Genomic DNA, 20,732 nt, shown 5'->3' with positions numbered 1-20,732 from the left:
TTCCTCTGTTGACTTCTAAATGGTTTATACCTGAGGGCTCAGTGGTGGATCCCCTTTTCCTCAGAGAGACGCTGAAGGGTTTTCAGCAGTAGCCACATGATTAGTGTGTCAGAAGGGTTATTCTGGTGACAGTGTAAAGGAGCAGTTTGAGGGATATGGTACTGGAGGCAGACAGGCAAGTTTAGAGGCTAAGGAGTTGCTGGATGAAGATGAGGGGATGGGATAGACAGCTGGCAGAGGGAGAGGAGGGACCCGATTCCAGAGTTTAAAAACACTATTTGGTGGGAAGAGGGAATATGATTTATAGATTTCTGCTAGTTTTCAGAACTTGGTAGGTAGATGGAAGTGTTGTTCACTAATTTAGAGGGACTGGTGAGGACACATTTTAAGAGAAAAGATGATCTCTTGAAATTACTGAGTTTGAAGTAATGGTAGGAGATACATATTTATGATAAGTATTAGATGAATAGGATATATGAGTATTCATGGTAAGAATCAGAGGTCCACTCATTACTGTGTAAATGCTGATTAACATACAAGTAGTTAGGACCCAGGGCAGGACATGCAGAGGGAGAAAGACAGCCAAGGATAGAACCCTGGGGAGCATACATGTGTAGGGAGATGTTTGTGAAAGAGAAGTCTCTACAAATATGACCAAGAGGGAATAGAGAGGTGGGAAAGACAACAGTGCTGACTTTCAAAGAGAAGGAAATAACTCAGAGGTGTCCTGTGCCATGGAGACCACTTGGTTAATAACGCAAAAGAAATGGTCCTTCCGTCATAAGGTATAATTAGTTTCCATGACTAAAGACTATACTTCCAACCCTAGCTAATTGTTTTGAAAATATCTGATCTTAGAGGGGAAGGGATAAATGGATATGTGGTTGGATCAATTCAAATTGTTTCCTACCTCTGGAAAATCAATTCAGTACACCAGTGTATTGGGAGGACTGTATGTTTTCATGTAAACTAACATACTGTTTATCTTTACTGTATATCATACAGTGAAATTGTAGAGCACTGTATTTGATACAGTTTTATTACCTATCATACAGTGAACATACTGATAGTTAAGATTTTTATTAAAGTAGCATGCTTTTAATATCATGTCTATTAGTACAGGTATGACAGTTTACGGAAGATGTGGCATCTAGGGAAGGCAGCTATCCTTGGTACCGTCTCAGTTCAGTAGCTGGTCCTTAGTTTTGATCAGGCTCTGGGGATGCACTCATGTTAACCCAACTCATAAGATACTTGTTTACAAAAAAACACCAGAATGCCAATTTAAAAATTACACAGCAAAACATAACTAAGCAGATAAGCTATTCATGCTTGCTGATCTCTGTGGGAAAACTTCATAACAGAGTTGAAATATAAGCAGAAGGCTGTTGGGCAAACATGGGGTCTGAGCAGGGCAACTGACTGGATAATCTTATTTTGAAGGTGGAAGAAGAAAATGTGCTTGTGTACTGTATTCAGAGTCCTATTCTGGGTACTGTAAGTAAGACTTAGCTGTCAGTGAGCACCTATGGTGAGTAGGTGGTGTGTAGGGTAGAGAGACAAGTAAGTCTGTCTGCACTGAAGGACCTAACCATCGACTATGAGGCCAGGTGCATCCCCGCCCCCCTCAAGCCTAATGATAAAGAACTGCTGTTACATCTTCCTCTAAGGGAACTGCCATGAGTGATCTGTAATGCTTTGTGTTAGTACATAGTTTACTGCAAATGGTTTTTGAAATGCATTGGAATGATATAATAGTTTTTCTTTGAATTTGCAGGTTCTCCTGAAAAGAAAGTTGAACATTCATCCATGAATCAAGAAAATAGCACTGAAAACCCTATCAAGAATACAAAAGCAAGCCCAGTATCTAAAGACCACCGGACTGGAAAGAAAACCTCAGAGAATTCATCAGTACACGGTCAACTGCAAAAGGGGAACGATGAATCTGAGAGTGATTTTGAATCAGATCCCCCTTCTCCTAAGAGCAGCGAAGAGGAAGAGCAAGAGGATGAAGAAGTTCTTCAGGGAGAACAAGGAGATTTTAACGATGACGATACTGAGCCGGAAAATCTGGGTCACAGGCCTCTGCTTATGGATTCTGAAGATGAGGAAGAAGAGGAGAAACACAGCTCCGATTCGGATTACGAGCAGGCCAAAGCCAAGTATAGCGACGCCAGCGCGGTCTACAGAGACACATCTGGCAGCGGAGCGATCCAGGATCCTAGTGCAGCAGTCCTCACGCCCACCCAGTTACCCTCGGACGTCGGGGCGGGGACTCCCAGACCGGAGTTTGATGTCTTTGGCGCCGTCCCCTTCTTTGCTGCGCGTGCTCAACAGCCCCGCCAAGGGGAGCCGGAGAAGGACCCCTCCCCCGAGAGCCGGCTTCCCGCCGTGGGGCTGGAGCCCGAGGAGTTCGATGTCTTCACCAAGGCGCCCTTCAGCAAGAAGGTGCCCGTGCCCGACGCGCCTGCGCTCCCCGCTCGTCCGCAGTGTGTGGATATATTTGGCTCCACTCCGTTCCAGCCCTTGCCCACATCAGCAAGTAAAAGCGACAGCAACGAGGACCTTTTTGGGCTGGTGCCCTTTGAGGAGATAACCGGCAGTCAGCAGCAAAAAGTCAAGCAGCGCAGCTTGCAGAAACTGTCCTCCCGCCAGAGGCGCACGAAGCAGGAGGCGGCCAAGAGTAACGGGAAGCGGCACCACGGCACGCCCACCGGTGCCAAAAAGCCGGCCAAGCCCGCCTACCGCACCCCAGAGAGGGCCCGCAGGCACAAGAGGGTGGGCCGCCGGGACTCCCAGAGCAGCAATGAATTTCTGACCATCTCGGACTCCAAGGAGAACATCAGCGTTGCCCTGACCGACGGGAAGGACAGAGGGCACGTCCTGCAAGCCGATGAGGGTCTGTTGGACCCCTTTGGGGCCAAGCCGTTCCACCCTCCGGACCTGCCGTGGCACCCCCCGCATCAGGGCCTGAGCGACATCCGTGCCGACCACAACCCTGTCCTGCCCGGGCGGCCCAGGCCGAATTCACTCCACGGGTCGTTCCCCGGGGCAGATGCGTTGAAAATGGATGATTTTGGTGCCGTGCCCTTTACAGAACTCGTGGTGCAAAGCGTCACCTCACATCAGTCCCAACAGGCCCAGCCAGTCGAATTGGACCCATTCGGTGCTGCTCCGTTTCCTTCTAAACAGTAGATAACTTCTGACTCTTGTTATTAACTCCTGTTTCAAAGAAAAAAGTATGAATAGTTTTATGAATTTGAAAGAAAATTTATTTGTATAGCTCTTTATATCATTCATTCTTACAGGTCAATCAGAATAGGTGATTTTTAAATAAACCAAATAGAAAAAGGAAGTATCTGCACAGGGTAGCAACTCCACGTCTCTTCCACGCAGGAGCAAAGGGAGTGAAATGGCAAGCTCTAACCTGGGGTTTCAGCTGCAGACGTGAAGGCACAGAAATCCAGGGAAAGCGTGTGGGCCCTTTCCAGTCGTGTAGTCCCTGAAAAGGGACTGGAAAGCTGCAGCTTTATTTTTATAACAGAATGTCACTTTTGTGTGTGTATCCGAGGCTCATTCCAGAATCCAGCATTTAAAACTAAGGTTGTTTGTACATACACAAGTTGCATTTGTGGATTTTTTTTTTTTAAGGTCTCTTCTAATTTCCACATTGGGGAAAAACAAATCCACTTCTCATAAAGAATGAGAAAGTTATTATCTGGAGAGTGCAGAGATTTTAGTCCTTACACCTTTCTCTACAAAGCAGAGCCAGAGGTCACAGACTGTTGTGCCTAAAACTGTTTCATTTAAAAAAAACAAGTGCCATTAATATGGAATATCTATGTAGACACCTTGAACAAAAACTAAAGATAGATATCTGACAGGTGGAAAAATGTAGAGAAAAAAATGATACAAAGAAAAAACCACTCTACTTCAGGAACACTTTATGTTCTGGTTTTGAATGGCTTCTTGCTCAAAACTTATCATGTCCCTAGTAAAGCAGATTATTGGAAAAACTGGGAGTGAGGACAAGGGTCATATAGAAATTTTATTTTAGGGAAAAATATGTAGCTAAAACCCTGAGTTTTTGAGACGTTTACAATGTAAAATCATGTTGCATTTAATAATGTGCTTTATTAAATTACCACCTTCGCCAACTATTCCCCAAGTCGTGAGCAGCAATTTCTGAGTTAGGTCTGGAGGGTGGAGTAGTTTTAATAAAGTGCACAGAACAGCGAAACCCACAAAGCCTTACCGGCAGGACTTGCGCATCCTGCCGCAAATACCTCTGCACTAGTAACACGAGATCTGAGAGTGGCTGTGAGGTGTCAGATGACCAGGGGCTAGCATCTCCACTCTGCTAGTTAGCTGATTGTGTCTTTAGTGAAAAGAACCCAGCTACCAAATTGCCTTTTTTTTTAACATCACAAATCCTAATTAGAAACTTGAGGTTTTATAGAAGTTGTTTAATAAGATAGAAATCACGTCTATGAATTACTGTGAATAGAGTATGTGTGCTTCCTGTGTCTCCAACTATTTTAAGTTATAATTAACTGTCCTTCCCTATCAAATTAACATTTAGAGGTTTCTAGAACCATTAAAGCTATTTACAAAAAAAGGGTGAAAACTCTTTTCAACTGGCACTCACTCTCCTCGATTGCTCTATTTTAAGTTAACTCTCTTTGAGCCCAATTAAAATGTATTTTATGAGTAATCTTAATAGAATCTCTTAATTATAGTGCCCCAGTTGGGTTGAGCTATTTGCCTGTTTTTTCACAGTTCTAAATTTGGGAAGAAGCAAAGTATATGTAACTAAACCATCTATTTTTTTTATTGCTTCTCTCTTTTTTATGTTTTAAATCAGATACAACTTTTGTGGACAAAGGGGGAAGCAGTATGTGAATCAGAGTGAAGCAGAGGCAGACCAAGCATGACATTCATTACTGCTTAAAAGCTGTACTTTTAGAGCCCAAGTGCACCAGTTACTTGTCCTTGTGCCAAAGGCAAATATTATGTTTGCACCTTTTTTTTTTTTTTCTGATTCTCAGGTTGATTAATACTGCTAATGCAAATGCTCAAGTAGATGTGCTTGAAAACTTTACAAAGTAGATTCAAGTGATACTTTCTTTTAAAAGTGAAGAGTTGATGATTACACATAGTAAATTCATGAACTACAGTAGGTTTGTATCAAACAGAATCTGTTTTTTAATGAAATCTGTTGGTTGATGTATACACAGTATGCTTCTTTGACTATTTTAGTCCTTAGCCTTGGTCTCTGCTAGACCTCATGAGTTTCTTAATTTAGAAGGGGTAGAGATGAACTAGTATGGTTTCCTTGGGATGTAAACATGAAATACCTAGAGTCTGTCTGATACCAAGGCCTTGCTTACAGTTGTTTTTCAATACACTGAATAATTTTAAATGATTTAGATACTGATAGACACTTTGGCTTATAATGCTGGATAAATCCTAAGGAAACACTTTGACACTGTCTAAAATATTTACCTTCTTATGTTTATTATATCACAGCCCAGTGACTTTTCTCTTGAGATTATAGCTCAGAAGAGACATTTAGGACTTAATAGGGGACCCAATGGGAGAGAAATGGGGAGATTCCTTTGTGTTGAAGTAGAGGCATTTTCCCAAGGAGTACAGGATTAGGGTTGCTTTCCATTTCCCATCATGTTTTCCCACTACTGTTAGGATGTAAGTCACTCCACACAGCTGATGCCCAGGTAATTCCCTTATGAGAATTATGAGAATAAAGCTCACAAGACGTGTGAAAGAGCTTAACACATACTTGGTACACAGCACTCAGTAAAAGTTTGGCTCTATTGTGGGATGGTCCAATTCTTGCTTAAGGAAGGAAAGTTGAAAAGAAATCATGTTCCTATTAATCAGTTGTCTTCTGTGCTTCTTTAGCATGTAAAGTAGTCATAACTCTAAACCTGTAATACTTGAACATCACTAAGGGAAGTAAAATATTATGAAGCTAGCAAAAGTCTGAGGCCAAAGTTATTTCTGTCCTAACAGCTTTAATAATGCTTATTGATTTTGAATCATCTTTTTAAAAGTGGACCATTTGCTTATTTTAATATTATCACTTCAGCAAAATGTTAGTGTTAAAAAGATCAGTTTTTATGGCACTGAGGAATGTATCTGCTAAGACACAAAAGTTGCTTGGTATAGATATATTAGGCAGAGGAGGAGAGGTTTAACTGACTAGAATGTTTATTCAAAAGTATACATCGGGAAAGTGTGATTCTTCCACTGACGCGCCCCATCCCTGTGTGTGTGTGTGTGTGTGTGTGTGTGTGTGTGTGTGTGTGTACGTGGACACAGTTACGACATTATTTGGAATTGTAGATAGAAGCAGCTTTTGATCCTACCCTGTTTATTGTTTGACAGTGAAAGACTGCTGTCCTCATCTTGCTGGTGGGAAATACTAAGGTGGAGCCCCTCCTCTACTCTGGTGTTCATCAGGCAGAGTAGTCTTCCTACTACCCAGCCTCTCTGCTTGGTTTATTTTAGGTTGTGGTACTTCATATCAGCATTGCTAGAAGGTACACGTGTATTAGTATCACTAGTTCTGAGGAGTTTGGGTACATTTGTTTTAATATATATAGAATGTGCAGTAAACATTTTCTTCCTTTTTTTTTTCTTTTTTTTTAGCAAAATTACACATCATTTTAGGTCCAATGTTGAGCTGACAGATCTACTGTGAGAATAACATAATGATAGTTTATTTGAAAACTTTTATACACAGTGGTGTTTATATATTAGGGTAAATATATAGACGCACACATGCTTGTACATGTTACACCTCTCTACTGTGGAGTTAATGTGAATTTTTAAATTTTAAATGGAATTGCAACCACAATCATTACTAAAGGAACATTCACTCCTGGTGAGGGTTTACAAAAGCCACTAAAAGAATAAGGTAGACAGATGAAAATGCAAACGGCCATCATTTGGGGTTATTTTTATTTAAAAATTTATTGTACTACTTTTAAAAGAGAATTGTTTTTATTCCCATGCTCTTTTTGTGATTGAAAAGTCATCTAATAGTAAGCAGAATAGTAATAGTAAGCTACTTTTTAATTGCTGGCAAACAGCTTTAAGTGCACTTTCTTTGATTACACTTCCATTTTTTGTTAAACTTGAATTTTCTGAAGCCTTTTATGTACCACTAAGCAAATAACTTTAACTTTTAATAAACCTGATTTACATCTTTATTATATTTCTAATTGTTGAAAACATACTTTCTAAAGTAAGTTAACTTCAGTCCTCACATACAGCTGGAAAACTGTTATGAGACAGAATCAGTTGCTTTTTTTTTTTCTTCCTATATCTAATTAAGCACTAACTGATTTTAGTACTATATTGCCTTTACATTGCTTATTCTTGACTGAATCCTGTCCCTCATTCACTTCGTTTTGTTTGAAATTTAAAGTTATTTTCTTACTGTATTTATCATACCTACTGTTTTAATAATCTGCTTTCTTTAAATGCAATAAATCCCAAATGGATTGCATATTCTTTATAATCAGTGACTTCAGAGTTTTTCATTATTTGTCATCTTATTAAAAGTTTTGGATGCAAACTTCTAGTCAGTTCTTTCATTTACACCACAGACATTAAGCACCTATTATGCAGCAGCTAATGGAACAGAAAAATGAGTAAGATTAGATCTCTCTTCTAAGGGGCTCACAGTTTTGGATTTAAGTAAGCAAACACATTTTGACCTAGCATTTATACTACAAAAACAGTAACACAACTTGTTCAGGGATTACAATTACTGATACTTACAATGATGAAGGTATGGCAAAAACATAAGACTTTGAAGTACCTTTTGAATGTTTGGCATAGTTTTTGCATTACATATAATTTATTTTTTAAACTCTTTCTTTAAAAACTGGTGACATTTTAACTGTTGTTAAAAAATACTTAGTTTTAAATAAAATACTGTAGTCCTTGATTATGTCAGAAAAGAGGCTTTGGCATGTTAAAGAGAAAACTGTTTATTGGATTGATGGACTAAGTTTGGCGTCAAGATTGCAATATTATCTTATGTATTATTCCACAAACTGGAGTTTTAGATTGGTGGCTTGTGGAAAGATTCAACTTATTTGTTAGAAATGAACTTTTTTGTTTTCGGAAGTAGTAACATTTACCTAAAGTTATGTGGAAAAATAAGGGCTTTGTTTCTTTTTAATAAATGGTACAAAGGAGCAAAATATCGGATGATAAAGGTTATCTAAAAAGAACAGTGTGGGATGTGCCACTGTTCAAATTCAGTTATAGTTAACTTCTTTCGAGAAGAATATATGCTGCAGTTAGAGCTGTTTATTTTGCGTAAGCACATCCCTTTTTAAGGAAGTCCAGCTCCAGCATCATATGTAAGATGCAGTTAATATTCTCCTGTTGAAAGCATGAGCTTTTGAAGTTCTATTTGTTGCACATTTAAAAAGATAGATGATAGTTCACTTTTGCTTTAGATAGTTGGCAGTACTGAATTTACACGTGTGTTCTGCAGTGTTTTTGATCCCGGGTTTGCGGAGCATGACTAGACCTCGGTGGCTATCATTCCTGTCCTCTTAAGGATGGCCGTTTCACTGTTCATAAGAGACCCCCACTGTTGCTACCTCTCCTTTCTAAAAATGTTTTCTCAAAGGTAGTTTCAGTTTTGGATCATTCTCCCGCTATCCTACTAAGGAATTACGGTACAGAATTTCAGGGGATGTTAGTACCCAATAGCATCCGTAGCTCTTTTCAGTGTAAACACAGTTATTGTGAAAATGCATGTAAAAGACACTTCTGCCCCTCCCCTAACAAACAGCTGAGCTGATTCTTCACTGCACACACTTCGGCAGGGGTAAAATTACCCGGAATGATGATTACAAGTGAATACAGACCTACTCAGCTCAGCAGGAATCCAGAAATGCAGGCTTTGCCCCTTGATATTTAATGCAGGGCAAAGGATATCTCTCGGTGGGTACCTGCCAAATGGAGAGTTGTACAGCTTTATGCCAGTCAATCACAATCTTCAAATCGGTTACTCTGTCCAGGCGGGATGCCTTTAAGATGTGACACACATTCCCTGAAGCTTCATTCCTGATTCTAAAATATGATTGTGAAGCTGTTACGTATTATAAAGAATGACAAGCAGCACTTAACATATTTAGTAAACCCAGTTTATTTACATAATACATATTTTGCCATGCAGCTCATGAACCGCACTCAGTGTAACAAGAAAGACAAGCACTATCTTGCTATTTGAAAGTGGTTTTATACAGAAAGATAATTCTCTTAGATGAATTAACTACAACCTTACAAATCACTATAGACAATTTAAAACAGCCATGAATAATTTTAAAATGTAAATCTGTAGGTAAAGAGCTTTTATAGTTTACACACTGGTAAAATTAAAACCTGTCTTTTTTAGTACTGTAGCTGAATAGCGTACTTTTAATCTTATTTTAATAAATCTACAAAACAAAAATAAATATACATTATTACAAGGCTCAGATTCATAGGCAATTTTTAAATATTCTTTAATGTTAACAACGTCTTAAAAATTTTGCCAGTAGTGATGTGCACACAGTAGGTGGTCAATAAATGCTGATATACAGAAGTGTTTATAGTTGACAGCAATCCACATTCATTCATTCATTCCCTAATAAGTACATTATAGTAAAGATAAAAAGAACTTTCTTACAATATTTAATATTTTCATAAAAAGATGAAATGTTTACATGGTATAATTTAGTTCTCCTTTACAGTCAGACCTGTATGCTTATCAAATTCAAGAACAGTCTTAAAGTATGGTCTTTTTATCGATTAATTCAGATGGCAAGTATTAATTCATACACTATAACAAAAAATAAGACTATTTCTAAAAATGAAAAGAAAATGAAATTTAAAGTTCAATATGTTTTTATTTTGAGAAGATTTTATAATAAAAAAATGGCACCAGACCTAAAATAGACTTCTCCTCCTTTTTTATATTAGTTATAACTACGCAGTATATTCTCTTTGACCAAAATGACAAAATATCTGTTTAAAAGCAATAATACCATGTAAGCCAATAAGGGATGCTTTAGGGAAAATATATCCTATTATCATTTCACCAAAATCTTCTTTCACTTAACATATGAATCAAATTTCTGGCCCTATGAGGTAAAATGGCCATTTTCAAAGTGGCGTTCCATCATAATAAGGGGTATAATGTGGTGTGCCCTTGGCCTACTGGGGGAGAATTCTCCTTGCTGAGATACTAGAATGGGGAATTCATATTCCAAAAACACTACACTGAAAAGAAATACAAAATTTTACAGATGCATAAACTGAGGCACATTAACTTAACATTCCAAATATCAGATGTATAAATGACATTTTGGGAATAAGCTTCACCATCAGTCAACACCTCCTGATACTTAGAAATTCCAATGTTCTGAAGATACACCAGTATGTAAAGCAGTTCATGTCAACCCATTAAGAAACTTGGGTAATATTTTATATTCCAATAAACAACATGTTTTTATGAATGACTGCTTTATGGGATTTAACTTATGCATATGAAAAGACCAGAGAACAAGAGTGCTATGTTGTATGATGGGGCAGCGAGATCTATTTTTTAAGTATATACAATGCAGTTTCAGGCCCAAAGATTAGATAGTGTATATCAATACTGTAAGTTATCAGTGCAATACTAACACATGCATAAACAGAGAAAGACCAGAGCACAGGTGAATAATCATGTCATCAACTGGGGCATCTGCATGACTTTGTTCTAAGGCTTAAGGTTCATTTCAGGGTCAAGAACTGGGCCATCTGGATTCTATGCCCTTGAAAGTAGCACCCATGTACCTGGGAACCCCTATCACCAGGAACTTTAAGACTGCAAACTCAAGAGAAGTGAAAAGTCTTCTGTTATAGGAATTTTGGAACCCCAAATCTACCGTCTACTGCCAAGAGCTCAATTATTATATGGAATTAAATAATATTTGAAATTGAAAAGCTTAAATGGCTAATAACTTGGTTATTAGACCACAGAATTTGTTGCCTGGTCATGTAATCGGTTCTTAACATGACTTTTACCTGATGGGAAATGACGATGCAAGTTCTTTTCCCTTTCTCAACGCCTCTCTCAACTTAAAGGAGAAGGTGTTTAAAGTTTTTGTTCTAGCAAACTAAAAAATCCAATGTTCCTAGGGAGAAGAGAACCTACAGCTGAAGGAAATACTATCTTAAGTGCCGGTTTCTCACTTTTAAACCATCCATTGACAGGCTAGTGATTACTCAAAGTCAATATCAGCTTGTGACAGGCTATCGCAAACCTTGCCTTGATTAGGCACTTAAACTTGATGATCTAGTCTAAGTATCTCCTATTAAAGGAATCACACAAGAGGACTCCATTTTATAATGGAGGTGAGCCCTTCCTAAGGAAGTTAAGCTGGTGTTCAGTAAAAGGAGTACTATTTCTACACTGGCTTCACATTCATTGTCATTCAGATGTTTGTTATGAATGCCAACTAATTTTCACTTTCTGTACAAGCAGCAAATTAGTAGTCTTAAGGGCCCATAAAACAGTTACTCTTACAGATCCCCAAGTATATTTTTCCATTTTTATAAAGTATTACTCATGATATATCAAACCAGAGGGAAAAGGAAAAACTAATGGGAATCTTAGAAATAGTGGGGTATACAACTCCCCGTTATATATTGCTTAATAACTGAATACACCAGGTGGCCATACCTGAATTCACAAATGTGAAACATAGTCAGGACAAGGCTTGCTATGTCTGTACTGCATGACATATACTGTTGACTGATGCCACCAATATAACATCACTACTGCAAGGACATGCCATATTTGGTGGCTTGATCCGAGGTAGTTTAGTTGTCCTGGAAGGGAAGGTAGAGAGAAAAGAATATTGACTGTAATTATTTTGATATTAAAATAAAAATATATTTCCATCTCTGGCCCTGGAAATATGACTGAGCAGCAAAAAGACTTTGGCAGTCTCAGAGTATCTGGAGACCGACTGGAGATTAATTCAGACTGAAATGTTTTCTAAAAAAATGTTAATTCATATTTGAGTCTGACTGTAAGGTTTTAAATTCATTAAGTATACTGGTGAATTTTAGAAATACTATTCCAAATGTCTTTTCAAAATCAAGATGTGGTTAATTTTAGGAATTTGACCTTTTGTCTCCCATGTCTCAACTTATATACCTGGTGAAGAAAAGACATTACATGAGAGAAGCAAAGGATATTAGTGCTACAAATCATGGAGTTTATTAGGTATGAAGCAGATACATGGTTGTGTTTGGGTATAAGTCTACTTGAAGCACGTTTTATTTTAAGCAGGTGTGTAAGGAGAAAGCTCAGACCTGAATCTTGTGCTATCAGACTAATGGAACAATTTGCAAAACGTAATTAGTAATGAGTTAATTAACTAAGGCTGATTAGTTCATATACAACTTAGGAAAATTACTTCATTTCTCTTTGTGGTTAAAGAAGTTTAAATTCCAAGGAGATTAAATAACTAACATGTGGGAAGCATCTTGGAAAACAACAAAATAAATAACAAAATACAGAGCCATAGACATTTAAATGTAAATAATTTTTTCTTACTTATGGTGCTTCTATGGTCATGTAATGTACTGCGTTGGCCAAAAGGTTCGTTCGGGTTTTTCGTAATATTTTATGGGAAAACTCGAACGAACTTTTTGGCCAACCCTATAAATATTCTCTAACCTTCTCTGTCTTCTCTTACCAAGAATAATAATCAGTATAGTAAGTAGATTTTAAAGTATAAGTCAACAGGATCTTTTCTGTGGAGGTTCTTAGCCACTTTTTGGTGTCATGGAACACTTTGACAGCCTACTGAAGCTCACAGGCTCATTTTTTTTTTTTTTTTTTTGCGGTACGCGGGCCTCTCACTGTTGTGGCCTCTCCCGCTGCGGAGCACAGGCTCCAGACGCGCAGGCTCAGCGGCCATGGCTCACGGGCCCAGCCGCTCCGCGGCATGTGGGATCTTCCCGGACCAGGGCACAAACCTGTGTCCCCTGCATCGGCAGGCGAACTCTCAACCACTGCGCCACTAGGGAAGCCCTCACAGACTCATTTTTAAAAGCATAAAACACTGAGGATTATAAATAAAACTGATTAGTTTGTAATACAAGTATTACAGATTCACTGAATTCTGTCCATGGACATCTTGGGGATCCCTGACCCCTTAAATACCACTGTGATGTTTATATACTAAAAAAAAAATTAACCTGAGCTGAAAGTAAGTTCTTAGGTTTAAATTTTTTGATTTCACAGTATTTACCCACCATCTCACCACCACTACAACATGCTTCTCTTTAGAGCCAGGTAATAAATGAGGACTGGCCAGACAAGGAATGTTTCATTTTTTATGATCTCTGTATCTCTGCTCAAATGTACCTGTACTTGCACACATTCAGCTACATGGGGCATGTTTTATGTCAAGCTCATCTTGAGAAAAGTTAAGTTACATAACGTTTGACCTTTTATAGATGCCCTATGTTAGACAACTGGGAACTTTAAAAAAAAATTTTTATAAATTTATTTATTTATTTTTGGCTGCATTGGGTCTTCGTTGCTGCACGCGGGCTTTCTCTAGTTGCGGCGAGCAGGGGCTACTCTTCGCTGTGGTGCGCCAGCTTCTCATTGCGGTGGCTTCTCTTGTTGCGGAGCACAGGCTCTAGGCACACAGGCTTCAGTAGCTGTAGTTGTGGCGCACGGGCTTAGTTGCTCCGCGGCATGTGGGATCTTCCTGGACCAGGGCTCGAACCTGTGTCCCCTGCATTGGCAGGCGGATTCTCAACCACCGCGCCACCAGGGAAGTCCCCAAGTAGGAACTTCTGATCTGAATATTTTAAGGCCTAAAAACACTATGGCCATAATCACAGAGTGCAGACAACTTTCATTGGTTAATTTTCTACATCTATGATGAATAAATCAATAATAAAATAATTATTAATAAAGTGATACAAAAATGTATTTTACCAAAACTGTTTTTTCTGAGGAGAATTCTGACCCTGCCTGGCAGATGGGTGGTCTTCAGTTCAGGGACATGTCCTAGTTATGTTCCCAAATCCTAATGTTTATATTCAGGTTCTTCGTTGTAGTCCGTCCTTATTTAAAATTCAGTGGAGAAAAGTCAAGTGCAGAGAGGAATGCCTGAGGTTCTGCAGTCTATTCATTCTCTAGTTCGGGGTTTCTCATCCTTTCTTCTTCCCCAACACACATGACGAGCTGCACAATCCTATCTTTGATTCACTGTGGAAGAGGTTCTTAACCCAGGAAGAAGGGAAGACAATTTGCAATTTGAATTTAAACTGCTCCCCTACTTCTAGCCCCCAAACCGAAAGACCACTGCCTTATGTCTCTTGTTATTCTTGACTTGAGCCAAAGGTCACCTGGACTTGCATCATTCTGTCCCTTCCTAAGCCACATATTTCATTTATGAAACTGGGGTTGAGGGGCATCATAATAACAATTGCTAAGATTTACTGAGTGCTCACTACTCTCGAGGAACCATGCTAAATGTTTCATGTGCACTTTCTCATCTAATCCGCACAATGACCCCAAGAGAGAAATGTATTATCTTCATGTTTCAGAAGAGAAAACTGGGCTGAGAAAGCTTATGTGACTTATTTAGCTCATGCAGCTAGAAAGTGGCTGACGGGGGATTTGAACCCAAGCAGTCTGACTCCAGAGCTGAAGCTCCTAAACAAGCAAATACATGTTGTGGAGAACATTATTCACTCTACCCAGTGTCCTCTTAGTTATCTTCTATCAGAAGACGTTTTCCTCTGGACTGAAGAAGCAGGGAAATCTGTCCTTCTCTTAAGTTCCTGGATTGTGTGTATCTTGGGGACATGAAGACCCTTAACTTAGATTAATTTCCTCTTACCACTGGGTGCCAGGAAGCTGAAAGCCAGACTGATGGGCTTTCTTTTATAGAAACTTACGATAGATACATTATGAAGTAATCCTAAACCTGGCTTCTTTTCATTATCCTGTTATTTTCCTTTGCCTCTTGTTTGTTTTATGGATCTCGCACGTATATTGATAAATTAATTTTTAAGCATAAGCTGGTATACAAAGAAGTAAATGGTAATTGCTAACTAGTGCTCCACAAAAAAGCAGTGGCTGGGAGTGCGTAATTGTGAAATGGTGGTGACCCTATCTACTGGACTCAACTCATATTGTGACGGTGAAAGACAAAGTTTGTGAAAGCCATTAGAAAGTTCAAGTTTTAGATAACATTTGAGAAGAGAAGAGCCATTCTATAATCAATAATATTGGGGAAAAAATCTAAGTTTTGATGCTCTGAAACATATACCTCCACTACATATTTAGAATAAAGTTAGACAACCATTATACAAGTGATACGTACCTGGAAAATACCTTTCTGGAACTTTGGAAATGTAGAATAGGAAAGCAAGAAGAGCAATCACATACATCACAATTACACGGGGTGCAAAGTCCTAAAAAGCAAAACATATTTTTTCACAGATCTTGCCTACTGTGATTGAATTCTCAATTTCTTATAAATCTAATTCATAGAATTAGACAACACACAGGAGTAGAATTCATAGGTGGGATTTAAGTGTGTCAAATCTGAATTGCTTTTGCAGACAGTCTCCAATGAGAAAAAGCTTGCTCTCAATACTTCAGGAAGCAGTCCAGAGGACTGGAACACAGAGACAGCCCTAAAGGTCAGGGCACCAGGGCAGCTAAAGCTTCAACATAGTTTAGGTCCTAAGGGCGTCCAACTCCATCTACAACATAGGGTGGAATACATATGGGAACGGAGTTGCCAGCTGAATAAGGAGAGACTAAACAGGGATTTGTGGCTGGAAAAGAGCCAAGAGGCTTGGCGCAACAATGAAATCTGTTCCACATCCCAGATAAATGGCTCTCTTGAATACTACTCTACAAAGCAGTCCATCTCACAGCTCTCTTGGAAAGCTTTTCCTTGCTCTAAGAAAATCAGCCAGCTCTAATTTATACATGCTGTTCCTAATTCTGGTTATACACCTAATTTACCAAGAAGCCATTTACGAAATAAAGACAAATTATTTCTCTTCCCTCTAACAGATATTTGAGAATCATCATGGGCCCCCTCCCCTAAATCCTACACCCTCAGACTAATCAACCTCAGATTTTGCAAACATTCTAGAACACAGCTTCACCCTGCCTCCCACGATTAGCTCTTTGGAACTTTTCATCTTTGGTTACGTGCCTCTCTTTCCATCTTTTTTTGCTGAACACAGGATTGTTCCCTTTTTTTTTTTTCCCTTTTCTGAATTTCTTCAAAATCTACTGGCTTAATGGGTCTGGTTCTCTTTCTTTGTCACGATAAGCATAAAAGGATGTGTTTCCCTCATCCCAAAATTTCACTCACTTCTATGCCAGTAATTAGTTATTCATTTGTGGTTAGGATTAAATCTAGAGTGGCACTTCCCCATTCTATTTTCTGGGCATCGAAACTGTCAGAAAAACAATGTTTTCACAGATATCGGAATCACTGAAGTTATTCCTCACTACTATCTCACCTTTCTCCCAATTTCCTAATCTTATAAAGAAAGCTTCACCGTCATCCTCAAGTTGGCAAGACAGCCAGATCATATCACTCAATTCACTACACCACAGACTTCCTTTCTTTTTAGTTTTATATGCAGATGCTTTCCACCATGCTGTTGCCAACAGTACGTAAGCCTACTTTTAGTCCCTCTCTTGTAAAAAAAAAATATATAATTCCTTTGAATAAAACCTGCATTTAAATCCCTATATTCCAAAGGTCCCATTGCAACAAGTGTATGCGATTTCTTCTAGATTTCTTGGCATAATTAGTTATGTTAAAAATTCTCAAGTTTACTCTCTAGCACACACTTAAGGCATTTTTATATAAATCTCTAAGAACTTAAGTCTTACTTCCAATTCCCTTCTCAAGCATGCTGAGGAATTCTCACTGAGGTTCTTCCTAATGTACTCCAACTGTTCCCCCCATAATAACTAACTGTCTTTTATTTTTCAGTATATTTTCCTTGCTGGGTGGAATATGCTCCCATGGCTCTAGCTACCAAGACAGTAATGACTGTCAAATCTCCATCACTAGTCTCGAACTCCAAGCTAAATCCAGACCCTATCTCCACCTTTACATCCCACGGGAACCTCAAACTCAGGTCCAAGAAGAAATCCTCCCCAACTCCTTTTCCTCCACAAACAAACAAACAAATCAACTGCTCCTACTGGCATCATCCCTGCCTCAGATGACAAAGCTGCAAACCTGGGAGTCCTCCTCTACAGTAAGGACTTGGGTATTTACAACCTATGGGTAACAGAAAGAGAATTAAGAATGCATCATCTCATAGAAATACATCTCAGAAGAAAATAGTTAGACTTCTATCACTACAAGGTATGTTTATTTATTTATATAGATGTGAAAAATTATTGCATCGTTATGCAATTAGAAATGTGCCCTCAAATGACAAAGGTCCACCTTCTTGGCCTGATTACATTACTTTACTGAAAGGAATAAAATTGAAAGGACAAAAAAAAAAAAAAGGGAAAAATATTGACCACACTCAACCTACCTGCACAATAGGAGCACCGATTCCTCCATTGAGCCAAACCCAGTGAAGAGTAGGGATCACTCCATATCCCGAAACAGAACAAAAGATGATAGAACGGAGCCTCTGCCACTGCTGTGTGAGGTAATTGGGATGAATCTGAGCAAAGAACACCGCCAGGATCATAGCAAGCACTGTGATCAAGTACACTTGACGCCAGTACTAGAATGAAAGGAAATCACATTTTAATTGTTATTAACAATAAGGGAAGGAAAAGAGTAATTTTCAGTTTGGGCTTCTACATTATACATTCCAAATTCTATTTATTTGGTATTTTCATTTCCAAACGTGATTGCCTTCCTTCCTTAAAACAACGCATGTTACGTACGACTGCTAGGTTTCTTAGGATGATAAACCAGACCCCAAAGTGAGCTGGTGAAGAACACATTTATTCACACAAAAGCATCTCCTGAGTACCTATTATAGGCTGAGGCAATTTAAGTCTTGTGGAAACAAAGATGACTATGACAGGGGCTCTCTCAGTGGGTGAGCTCATAGGCTATGAGAGGGGCAGACATATAAACAAATGATTATAATCTAATGATAAGTACTGTAACTGAGATGTGAAGAGAATGTTGTAGAACTACAGAAGAGGGAGCAATTGATACCTGGATTAGCTAAAAAATGCTTCACAGAGGAAATGACATCTCAGCTGGGGCTTGAGGAATACATAAGATTTTCATGAGAAGAGGGAGCTCTCAAGGAAAAGGAACAGCACACAGAGCAAGGAAGTTTTACAAAGGGAGGCTGAAAGGCAGATGTACTGTCAGGCTAAGTATTTGTACTTTATCATGCGGGCACTGAGGAAATAGCAGAGTCCTTGAAGAATGAGATGACATGATTGTTTTTCCAACTGACTTATTAGAATAACTCTGACATCAGTGAAAAATAGAGATGACAGGAAGCCAGCTAGCCGATATTATTATAGAATAATTGATTCAAGGAGAAAATAGGAGCATGGACTTTTGTTGAACAAGGTAGATGTTAGCACCAGATTCAGGAGACATCTTTGAAATAAACTAGTCTTAATGGTTGACTGGATGTGTGAGAGGGCAGTAGAGGATGGCTCAACTGTTTCTAGTATGAAAGGCCATGCAAATGGCTTGTACTAATAAGCAAATGAACAAAGATGATCCAGAGTGTGTGTGTGGGGGGGGGAGAAAATGGGGAAGCATGAAAGAATGTTCATTTGAAAATATATCAAGTTTGAAGGACTTATAGAATATTTAGGTATCTAAATGAGCAGTTGAAAAGCTGCTCTTGATGCTCAAAAGTTAGCATCACCTAGGACAGAGTTCTTAACCTGGGCTCCAAGGACTTCTCTGGGACCATTACACTTCTTGAAATTCACACGTCAAAATGACTGGTCAGTCTGTGCTCAAACGCACATTATCCGGGATGGAGGGTCCATAGTTTTCAATCTCATTCTCAAAGCAGTCTGTGTTCCTTAAAAGGTAAAGAGCCACTATAGCAACTGAATATTTGGAAATGATAAGATACCAGAGGGAAGAAAACTTTTCCTTTTAAATGATCATGGACTGTATTAGCTCTAACAGTCTTTTTTTTTCTCTTTAATCTACCTTGGACTTCTAGCTCTTCTGAAAAGAGATTTACAAAAAGTGTCCCACTAGTCTCTTTGATGATCGGATATATTTGGGAAGAGGTAAACAAAAAAAAGGTTTCAGAGAAATACATAAGAAGCAAAACAATTCTAATATTACATGACTGTACTCACAAGCCTTTTTTTTTTTAAAGATACAAACAGTTTCATGCAAAATGAATAAGTTGTGAAAGGTGAGTAGATATGAATAGTTTACTATTAAAACCAAATCAATTTACAAGGTAAATGGCATGTACACTTAATTTTAAGCTTATGTTCCAACGTAATCAGGCCTAAAAAGCAAATGGCTCACGTATAAGTGGCTACAATAAATAATGTTCTTACATTCAAACCAAATTATGATTTTTCGCTTTGCTAGTTTTACACTCCAGCAGTGTTGACAGTTTTCTATTATTGCGTAGCAACAAAGGTCCTACATAAGAATTCCCAACAGTCAGAGGACCCCTGCGCTGCAGCCAATCCTCCTAGAAAGTGAAGGCTGGGGATATGGCTTGGACCACCTGCTCCATGGGGAGGGCTCGGGCATGACAGGCTCTAGTCCTGTGACTAGTAGGCACACTGCACCTGGGAGAGCGGCTCAGTCTTGGCTCTGAAAGGGAAGGAACTAAAAGGATAAACAGAAAACAAAAAAAAAGTATGGTAGGAGAGCAGGAGGAAAAGAGAGTAGGGTCAATGGGGACTTTCTGAATGGGAGGCCTTGAGATGTACTGAGCCCTCAGGAAGATTCAGTTTGCCTTCTTGGCTGGGACATGAGGAGAGGAGGTAGTTTGGTTGGCCAACATATTTAGATCAGTTGCTGTATAATTTGATCACAGTGTTTCAAATGCTGCTTTGCACAAGGCAAAACTGACTTTTGTAACTTTAGGGTCAGAAAGAAGAGTTGATCTAGAACTCACAATAGACACATGTTTGTTAAAGACACTCACAACCCATCTGGTCTGTCTCTAGACCTGCCTCCAAACATAAGACTAAGGAAAGGAAAACATATTTCTTATATAAGAATATGGGTCAACACACTCGCAGATATACCTTTTGTTTTTTTCTCACTGAGAGAGGAGTAAAGGATAAGAAGGGAAAATGGAAAGCAGCAGCTAACTTCATAATTTTAACAAGTGCTAACTTTACCTTCAACTCTATAAACACAAAAATAAAAGATATATAATGAACATCTGAGGAACCATGTAGCTATATGGGTTTAGTGGGGAAACATTAATAATTTAATGTTTACGTTAAGTTTCAGAAAATAACAACATATATATATTATTTTCCATTCCTTTCCAGGTTAGTGAAGGGAATAGGAACTGATAATAGATGTTAGAAATCACAGGGCCCTTTTGAAAAAGGAGATTATGCCTCCACCAGACTTTCGTTTCTTCTATAAGTTAGTTAACTATGTGCTTATTCAGAAGTTCAAGGGAACCATGGCAAGAACACC

General features: G+C 38.7%; 2 protein-coding genes across 9 annotated transcripts in view; one reads left to right on the top strand and one right to left on the bottom strand.

Moving 5' to 3' along the window:
- The window catches only part of BMP2K (BMP2 inducible kinase), a 126,366-nt gene extending 118,786 nt beyond the window's left edge, over window positions 1-7,580 (top strand). For all 4 annotated transcript variants that reach the window (XM_060147963.1, XM_060147962.1, XM_060147964.1 and 1 more), the window contains one exon: window positions 1,778-7,580. In XM_060147963.1, the coding sequence (XP_060003946.1) occupies window positions 1,778-3,195 (1,418 nt within the window). In that variant the 3' untranslated portion in view covers window positions 3,196-7,580. The remainder of the gene's footprint in view (window positions 1-1,777) is intronic.
- The window catches only part of PAQR3 (progestin and adipoQ receptor family member 3), a 28,023-nt gene continuing 8,355 nt past the window's right edge, over window positions 1,065-20,732 (bottom strand). For 2 of the 5 annotated variants that reach the window (XR_009540274.1, XR_009540277.1), the window contains 5 exons: window positions 17,641-17,838; window positions 15,438-15,528; window positions 11,759-11,907; window positions 9,000-9,120; window positions 3,206-3,222 (listed from right to left, as the gene is read on the bottom strand). Coding sequence is in view for 2 of the 5 variants with exons in the window: in XM_060147967.1 (XP_060003950.1) it covers window positions 11,765-11,907; window positions 15,438-15,528; window positions 17,641-17,838 (432 nt within the window). In the remaining 3 variants the exon portion in view is untranslated. Of the gene's footprint in view, window positions 3,223-8,999; window positions 9,121-9,178; window positions 11,908-13,621; window positions 14,329-15,437; window positions 15,529-17,640; window positions 17,839-20,732 lie in introns of those variants that run through there. The other 3 variants (XR_009540275.1, XM_060147967.1, XM_060147968.1) reach the window with 3 other exon arrangements.

Source organism: Lagenorhynchus albirostris, chromosome 4 (genome assembly GCF_949774975.1).
Source record: "Lagenorhynchus albirostris chromosome 4, mLagAlb1.1, whole genome shotgun sequence".
Lineage (NCBI taxonomy): Eukaryota > Metazoa > Chordata > Mammalia > Artiodactyla > Delphinidae > Lagenorhynchus > Lagenorhynchus albirostris.
Note: the sequence above shows the minus strand (reverse complement) of the source record. Positions and strands in the feature narration are given on the sequence as shown.